The 9,279-nt window shown below is 36.0% G+C and overlaps 1 protein-coding gene across 1 annotated transcript; it reads left to right on the top strand.

Annotated features, from left to right (window-relative positions):
* The first annotated feature begins 269 nt into the window (after positions 1–269).
* Positions 270–2,445, top strand: LOC127210106 (disintegrin and metalloproteinase domain-containing protein 25-like). Its single transcript, XM_051169797.1, has 2 exons — positions 270–2,321; positions 2,401–2,445. Exons 1-2 carry the CDS (start codon positions 270–272, stop codon positions 2,443–2,445), a joined length of 2,097 nt encoding a protein of 698 aa, XP_051025754.1.
* The last annotated feature ends 6,834 nt before the right edge of the window (positions 2,446–9,279 follow it).

The following is a 9,279-nucleotide window of genomic DNA, read 5'->3' as shown; positions in this document are numbered from 1 at the left end:
CTCATAGTCGCTGTGCTTTTGCTCACTAGAATTAAGTTCTGCCTAACCAAATACTCATTCTCTGTTCCCTATGCTCCACCTGGTATGCTCACTCCCAAAACCTATTCTGCCATCCTTTTTGTTTTTGCTTTTAGTTCTCCTCTGATGGATTGACTCCTCCAGAAGACAGACCATTAATCACAACCATGACACAGAATGCACTTAAAGAGAAAAGACATACTAGCAGTGACTCCTTCCCTATATAATTCACTTTCACCACTTACTTCATAATGAGAGTGTTGGAGACCCTGGGACATGTGGAGATCACTCTCTTGCCACTGTGGCTGGAATTAACTCTGTTTCTCTCTGGATGGCCACGGACTGGCAGATCCCAATACCACAGCCCCCCTGAAGTAGTGATACCTTTGAGAGTCACAGGCACTTACAGTGGTATGGATGCTCAAGACTGGATCTCTTATAGCCTGCACTTTGGGGGCCAGAGGCACATTGTCCACATGAAAGCTAAAAAGAACTTGATATCCAGATCTCTCACTGTGTTCACCTACACTGACCAGGGTGCTCTTCTTGAGGACCAGCCTTTCGTCCGGAATGACTGCTACTACCATGGTTATGTGGAAGGGGACCCAAAATCTATGGTTACTCTTAGTATTTGTCTAGGAAGCTTTCAAGGAATGCTGCAGATAAATGGGGTCACCTATGAAATCAGGCCCAAAGTCCTTTCTTCCACCTTTGAACATCTAGTGTATAAGATGGATAAGGAGGACACACAGAATAGACCCATAGAGTGCAGACTAACCGAAGAAGAAATAACAGAGCAACTGAAGTTTCAAGAGAAAGATAATTCCACTTTGATGCAAAGATCTTACACAGGGTGGTGGCTCCACCAATGGTTTCTTGAACTAGCAATTGTGGTTGATCATGGGAGATTTGTTTTTAGGAACAGTAATTCATCAGTTGTGGAAATGGATGCTTTCATGGGAGTCAATTTAGTAGATGACATTTATAGGTCAATTAATATGAATGTGGTTCTAATTGCATTTGAAGTCTGGAATGCAGGAAACCCCTTTACAGTAACTACCACACGTCATATGATGGTAGAGTTCTGCAAATGGAAGAAATACAGCTTCAATAAGCGTGTGGATCATGACTCTGCACATATTATTGTGAAACAGGATTTTTGTATCAACGATCTTACCATGTCATATTTTTCAGGAGTATGTAATATTAATTTGAATTGTGGTGTAGAGTGCATTATGGATGAGGAGTTGTCTTCATTTAGGACATATGTGACACATGAGATTGGTCATGTATTGGGGATGATGGATGATGAAGGGACCTATTGTACGTGTGGGAGAAACACGTGCGTAATGAACAAAAAGCTATTACCCTCAGATGCATTCAGCAACTGTAGCTATGAACAATTTACAGAGACTATTTCTAAAAAGAATTGTTTACGAAATCCCCCAAATCCAGAAAGTATTGTTACAATAAAACGTTGTGGGAATGGTGTAATTGAAGATGAAGAGGAATGTGACTGTGGTTCCTTAAAATCGTGTGCCCACGATGTATGTTGTTCAGAAAACTGTACTCTGGCATCTGGGGCAGCATGTGCTTCTGGGCTGTGTTGCAAAAACTGCCAATTCCTGCCATCAGGCACAGTGTGTAGGGAACGTGACAATCTATGCGATCTGCCCGAGTGGTGCAATGGGAGCTCGGGGGCGTGCCCAGAAGACGTGTATGTGGAAGATGGGATCCACTGTCTGGGCGGGAGTGTCTGCTTTCGTAAGCGATGCAATAGCCGTGATGAGCAGTGCAGAAAAGTTTTTGGTGAAGGAGCCAAGAGTGCAAATAAGAATTGCTATCTAGCAATGAACACCAGAGGTGACCGCTTTGGTCACTGTGGTTTGAAAAATACTAAGTATGTAAGATGCAATCAGCAAGACGCTCTGTGCGGGAGAGTGCAGTGTGAGAATGTGACAGAAGTACCCCGTTTGCACAATCATTCTACGGTGCATTCAACTCACATTGACGGGTACAGTTGCTGGAGTACTGACTACCATTTTGGGATGAGTCCACCTGATATTGGTGAGGTGAAGGATGGTACCGAATGTGGTTCAGACTTTTTGTGCTTAGAAAGGAAGTGTGTCTTTATACCACTGTGGAAAGAATCTTGTATGGCTACATTCTGCAATAAAAGAGGTATCTGTAACAATAAACACCACTGCCACTGTAATGAATATTGGGCCCCACCCAATTGTCTGAAGAAGGGCTATGGGGGTAGTATTGACAGTGGGCCACCTCCCCAAAGAAGACCACACCATGTGCTTTTCATCGCGCTACTTACTTGGCTTATTGTTTTTCTTTCATCTTCCTTCTTTTTACTTTGTCTTTTGTTTTTAGAGAATAAAAGATATGAGCAAAAAAGGAGATATATTGCAGATCTAGCCAGGGAAAGAAAACATAGTATTGAGAAGCCACACATGAAAGAAGAAGAAAGTGCTGGACCAGAACTTAAGCCACAAATGGAAAATGTTGAGAAGTTATCTGAGGAAGAATCAGAAGATGCTGAAACTCCAGAAAAAGCAGAAAATGCAAATGTTCTACCATAGATGGCTGGATGTCATTAAAAACATTGCCCTTCCGTAGATAACAGTAAAATATTCAATACCTCATATCAGAAATAATTGCAAAAAATGTGGACTTAAAAAATACAGTGAGTCCTAATGAAATATTCCATACATTTTTTTTTTCTGGTGTTCCGGTAGCAGAATGTGGCATATATCATTGGCTGTTGAGAGAAAATCCCAGAGATCTATTGTATTTCAAGATAATAAAGTGATAAATACAAATAAAGGTACTTCTTGGCATTTTCCTGCCTTTAATTTTTTAACTAGTTTTTTGTTGTTGTTGAATTAGTTAATGGATGCTGTATCTTTGTAGGCTTTGAACTTTTTCAAATCTACTTTATTCTTTAATGCTTATGCCTCCTTTCCAACCCATTCCAATTGTGATACACTCTACACCACAATTCAAATTAATATATATGAAGTATATATATATATATATATATATATATACATATGTATATATAAATTATACACACACACACACTATATATATATATGTGTCCTATAAGAGTCTGTACTAAGATGTTTATCAGTTGGCAAAAACCATGTCCCTCACAAGAGGTGGTTCCTCTTCTAGTGGACAAACATCACCTGTTCTCTCACAAGTGTGTTTCCAGAGGAAAAACACTATAAACCCTCAAGTCTGTTTTACATTCCACACTTGGGATTAAAACAAAAACATGTTTATATCCATGACATAGCTGTTTATTATCTCTTGATTAGAAATGTCTTTTCCTTTCTCACAAGAAAAAAGCCACACTTGCTTTTTTCTAGTTCTTTCTACCATTTTTTTTTTTTTTTTTTTTTTTTTTTTTTTGCCAATAGTAGAGCTACAGAGAGACTGCTAATCTAAAGGACCAGTTGTTGAAATTTTTGGGTAAATGTTGCCTTGGCAATAGCTATAGTTTTAGATGTGTACATTATCATTATTGGCAGTTGTTGACTTCAGACAAATGGAATTAAGCAAATTTTCTATGAACAAAGAACTACTTATGCATTAGTCATCAAAGATCCACCCAGCAGTGTGGGCAAGCAGAAAGAGGAATCAACAGGAGACAAAAGAGAAGAGATGTGGCTTATTTGAATTCTTCAGTCAAGATCTGGAGTTATATTTGACGCTGTAACAAGAGTTGCATCCCTTAAGCCAATGAATATGAAGTAAGATTTGCTTCTTTTCCTTTTCTTTTAGACCCTTTGCACTTCATTTGGAAATCCTGACTCTACCTAAGTAGTGTGTCTAATATCTGGCCAATTTTTATTATGTGTATTGTTATTGCAAGGGTCATAAGCAATCATCACCTCTTGCCTAACATAACATAATCTGTTTCTGGTACTAATGTCTCATCTACAAAAAGGATAGAAACTTAATTTCCAAAAAGGACATATAATACTTAGTGCATAGCAAATATTCAAATGGTCCTGGACACTTGTGGAATACTACAAAATGTGGATAAAAATAGTCTCTCATTCTATTTTTATGCTCATGAATGTTTTGCCTTCATGTTTGAATGTACATAATGTACATGCAGTGCCAATAAGGCTAGAAGAGGGTGCAAGCTCCCTGAGACTAAAGTTACAGATGGTTGTGAGTCACCATATGAAAACTGAACTGGGGTCCTCTGGAAGAGCAATTAGTGAACTTAATCATGGGATCATCTTTTTAACTTTTTGATGACTTTTAAAACATGTGTTAGCTAAAATATACTAGCTTCAAATTCTCATCTTTTCAAAGTAGAATTTATAGCATGTTTATACTGTCATTTTACTCTTCTTCTATGGCTATGTAAAGACAATAAAGATTGATCTACACCAGGCCTTGTTTACCAAACTTTTTCATTAAAATTATAATAATCATATGCTAATTAATCCTAGAAACTTAGACATGATCCCGTATTGAAAAAAAGAAATAGGATTTTAATAGTAGAAAGTAAACTATTAACATTATTTAAAAGAAAATATGTAATAGATTTTTGAGAGCCTGACTTAGTATCATTTACCAAAACAAAGCTTTACCGACCCACTGACTTATTCAAATACCTCTGTGGCTATGAACAACAACCTGGATCTTTGAACAATCTACTTACTGTCCTGAAATTTTGAGTTAGTTAATTTACTGTGAAAGCATGACACTTGGATTGTCCTTATTCTTCTACTTCAACGTTAGGTTGAAGTCCATGTGTCTATCTGTCCATATTGTGCCTGGTGCCTACAAAGTTTAGAAGAGGACATTGGATTCCCTGAAACTGGAGTCATAGCCAGTTGAAAGCTGCTATGTGGGTGCTGGGAATTGAATCCACATCCTCTGCAAGAACCCCAAGTTTTGTCATATTTTTACATCTGAAGAACCATATTGAAATTTCAACCAATACTATGTGTATTGTTATTCTTATTTAAAGCTTTTTAACACTATGAAAACCTGACTCCACCCAAATTATTAGACAAGCTTCTTTTAATTTAGCTATAGTTTTCTCCTAGTGGTGACTATTATACTATGTTATTTGAATATGTGTCACTCTTGTAAAAGATACAATATAAAGTACAATCCATCCCTTTTGTTGCTGAAATGTTTAACGTTGAAATTAATGTTTAACAAAATATAAATAAATGACAAAATTTTTGTTTAATAAAGTATATAATATTACCCATGTCAGTTGAGTATGGGAGAATGGGGAAATAGAAGGATCCAGAGGGTCCTAGAAACCTACAAGAAGAACATTATGATGGGCAGATCTGGGCCCAGGGATCCTGTTCAAATTATGGCACCAACCAAGGACAATATGTGCAGTAAACTTCGAACCTCTACCCAGATCTAGCCAATGGATAGGACATTATCCACAGTTGAGTGGAGAGTGGGGTTCTGACTTTCCCACGAACTCTGGTGCCCCATATTTGACTACGTCCCCTGGTAGAGAAGGCCTGGTGGCACTCAAAGGATAGCAGGCTACCAAGAAGAGACTTGATACCCTATGAGCATATACAGGGGGAGGAGGTCCCCCTCAGGCACAGTCATAGGGGAGGGGAATTAGGGGAAAATGGGAGGGAGGAATGAGAGGAAACAAGGGATGGGATAACCATTGAGATGTAATATGAATAAATTAATAAAATATATTTTTAAAAATAATAATAATTTCTTGCATAATAAATAATAATAAGAAGGGGTGTAAGATCTGCAATAAATATAGAAAGAGTTAATAACATCGAGAAAAGAAATATGACCATTGACTTACTCCTGAGTATAGCAGAAACATTAGACTAAGGACAGCTAACTACCTGACACTAAGCCATGACATCATCTACAAATGAACTGAGTCATAGTCACAGCTATGTTGGGACACAAGCTGCATGCAGATCCCAGGTTGGGCACACCTGCTTCGGCATGTGGGAGAGAAATCACATGATCTCACGTATTTTACAAGAGGAGAGTTTTGCCTATGAAGTATAGATGAGCGATGAGAACAGACAGGATGCTGATCTTAGTTATTTTATGTTACATTGGTGAGCCTCTCTTCTCAGTTAAAACTCATAGGAATTCCCCATCACATGCCAACTTTACAACATCCCGTAATGATCAATTCTTTTCTATAGTATATTTCACCTTAAAATGATATTATTTTATCTTTTAACTCCTTTGGAAAGAGCAATTGTGTCTATACTGAACACTATACTATTGCTTAACCAATAGTATAATGTCTTATTAAAACAGAATTTATACTGCATTATATGTAGTGTTGGTATAGTTTAAGATTTATGACAGGATATACATAGATTATACCATCCCACAATTTTATTAGAAGACTTTTGCATAGGTGAACTTTGGTATTTCATGAAATCATGCGTCTTGGAATCACTCTCCTTCATGCTTGTAGAGACCAATATTACTGTTATTCCTTTCTCCACTGCAAAGACCACAGTTCAGTAGCTATAACAGAGATACACACATACAGCACATACAATGTAAAACATCTTATATATGGTCACTGACTGAAAAGGTTTGCCAACGCTTGTTCTAAAAAAAAAAAAAATTTAGTCTGCTTATTGGAGGTTTTGAGGGCTTAGTCATTAGGATTACTTGCTTGAGCGGAGAACAGATTTTCCTCTAGTTGCTTTTTATTAGGTAGGTTCATATATGAAGTTTACGGACAATAACTTAAGTCACCTGTCAGTGAAAGAAAGACGATGCTTCAAAATAATTGAAGCTTGGATTAGTGTGAAGGTAATGATGCTGGAAACAGGATGAGGTCAATGTACTAACGGGATGAAGGTGATAGGGCAGGATCTTGAAGGGTGAGAGATTGATGGACGTTTATTTGGTTTCAGTATAGTAAGTAACCTCAAAAAGATGGATAGAAGTTAAAAAGAAGTACCTAATTTTAGTTTATATGTAGTTTGAAGTGGTTGGAAATTGTGAGCTTTAGAGATTTGAGTAGCTCGTGTGAAGTTAGAACCAAACTACTGGAAGACAAAACAAGTTTCGCCCTCTACATACTGTGTGCCAAAGTCATATTAATATTAAAAACCTTTGCTTGGCTCAGCAAACACCACTTTTCTTTTACTTTACACATGAATCTTATATTTACATAAATAGGGAAGGATCCTATTCAGGAATGTCTGAAAGATAAAGAACAGTACAAAGCTAAGAAAAAAAAAAAATTCTTAAAACCAATTGCTGCCTTTCACAAGTAACACAATAGTGTGTGAAAGTATGTTTGGAAAAGCAGCTTCATCTGCTTTAAGCTCGAGGTGGCTTGGAAAGCAGAATTATTTTAAAACCATAGAGGCCTTTCGGAAAATCACGGCCTTGTTAAGTTTCATTCACACTCCCAGAACACTCATTTCCTCCTTCAAAATACTATTGTGTTTGATTTCAAAGGTTTGGTGTTATCTTATTAAAAACAAAACTCTAAAGGAAGATGATGAATATAGCAATCATTTTCAACATTGTGTCTATAAAAATAGATGTTGATTATAGCTGTAATAGCAAGTAAGCCTGATTTGTGTTTGCCGGGTCACTGAAGTGAAGACACTAATTGGAAAACAGGATCTAAAATGGATGGCTGTGGCTGACAGAGTGTAGTGGACAGTTCACGCTTTCCTTTGAATCCTTGAATAATGCTTGATCTTTTTAACATTCAATTACTGCTTTGAGAAATCATTTTCCTTTATATATTGAAGAGCTAGGTTGATATCTTCTTAGTAAAATCATACATATATATACTTATATATATTTATGTAAACACAAACACAGAAAGCACATGTATATATAATATATAGACAATTTTTTTGTAAAAGTATGTGAGTTTAAAATTTTTAAAAGACCAAAATGGAAATAATGCATATTTAATACAAAGTACAAAGATGCTTCATATGTGTACTTTCAATGCATCACTGGGTAAACTCACAGATTCCCCAACTAGCATATCAGTTAATTATTTTCTTAAGTATACTTGTATAAATTTTTTTCCAATAAAAAAGGAGCAGACTCATTTGGTCATATCAGAACAGAGCAAAACGAGACAGGTAAACATTATAAAGGAAGGCCCCGGTGGGGATTAGCATGTACTTGTGATCCCTTTTAGGATTCCTTTAGTTTTAAAGAACAACAGAATTCTTGAACAATGATAAAAAAAAAAAAAAAACTCTATTATTTATTTTCATGCTATGAAATTCAACATCTTACTTATATCTGCTGGTAAATGGCTGTTTATACTAGAACTGGTAGAATTTTATGCATATTTTCCTCCAGTGACTGAAAATGATATATTATCTGAACACTCTTTAAGATTTGTTAAAGTGTTTTTACGATACTATGGTATAATTCAAATTTCATTAAGGTGATTATATATTTTAAAGGTGATTATATTTAAGTTATATATTTGCTTAAAAGAAATGTACTTTGAACCTCTTTATGTCTACTTTGCTAAGTCAAAAATAAAGTCAGATTTACTTGCTTTTCCAGAAAATATTTTCATAACTTTTAATATAAGGACACATTATAAGTATAGATTAAAGTGGGCCTATACATATCTTACTATTAAAATTAGTATTTTCCTCAGTATTAATATTAACTATTTGCTGATATACTTTTAAAAGATGCTTTGTAGGTTTCTTAAATAAAATGTAAATGACATTTCATTTAAAAATACTGCAATAAAAATTAGTTTTAAAAAGATGTCATGAACTTGAAGAAAAGTGGGGAGGGATTTATGGAAATGTTTGGAATCAGAAAGAGGGAGGAAGAAATGTTCCAATTAAATTATAATTTTGACAAAAAATAACCCTTAAAATATTAATGCCATAGTAATCAGATTTTGAAAAGTGTATTACAGCGCTCCCTCCTTTTATGGGGTTTTAGTTTACTAATGTTCAATAATAGCCAGAAAGTTTTCAGAAATCCATACATTTTAAGTTGCTGTTATAAGTATTGTAATGATTTGCATTCCACTGTGCATCAGCCACTTGCCCAGGGTAAGCACAGTGTACATACTATCCACTGTTTGTCCACAGTATCCACTACGGTGGCATGCTGCCCACTTGTCCAGTGCATCTTCAGTATACACACTACCCATTTGTCCAGTGCATCCACAGTGTACACACTACCCATTTGTCCAGTGTATCCACAGTGTACACACTACCCATTTGTCCACTGTATCCA

This window comes from Acomys russatus, chromosome 27 (genome assembly GCF_903995435.1).
Source record: "Acomys russatus chromosome 27, mAcoRus1.1, whole genome shotgun sequence".
In the NCBI taxonomy this organism is placed as follows: domain Eukaryota; kingdom Metazoa; phylum Chordata; class Mammalia; order Rodentia; family Muridae; genus Acomys; species Acomys russatus.
The sequence above is the reverse complement of the archived record's forward strand: the minus strand, read 5'-3'. Positions and strand labels throughout refer to the sequence as shown.

Excerpts from the sequence above, each read along its gene's own strand:
- LOC127210106 (XM_051169797.1), top strand. The coding sequence starts at position 270 with ATGAGAGTGTTGGAGACCCTGGGACATGTGGAGATCACTCTCTTGCCA. Across the intron at positions 2,322-2,400 it reads CCCAAAGAAGACCACACCAT|AGAATAAAAGATATGAGCAA; the intron begins GTGCTTTTCATC and ends TTTTGTTTTTAG.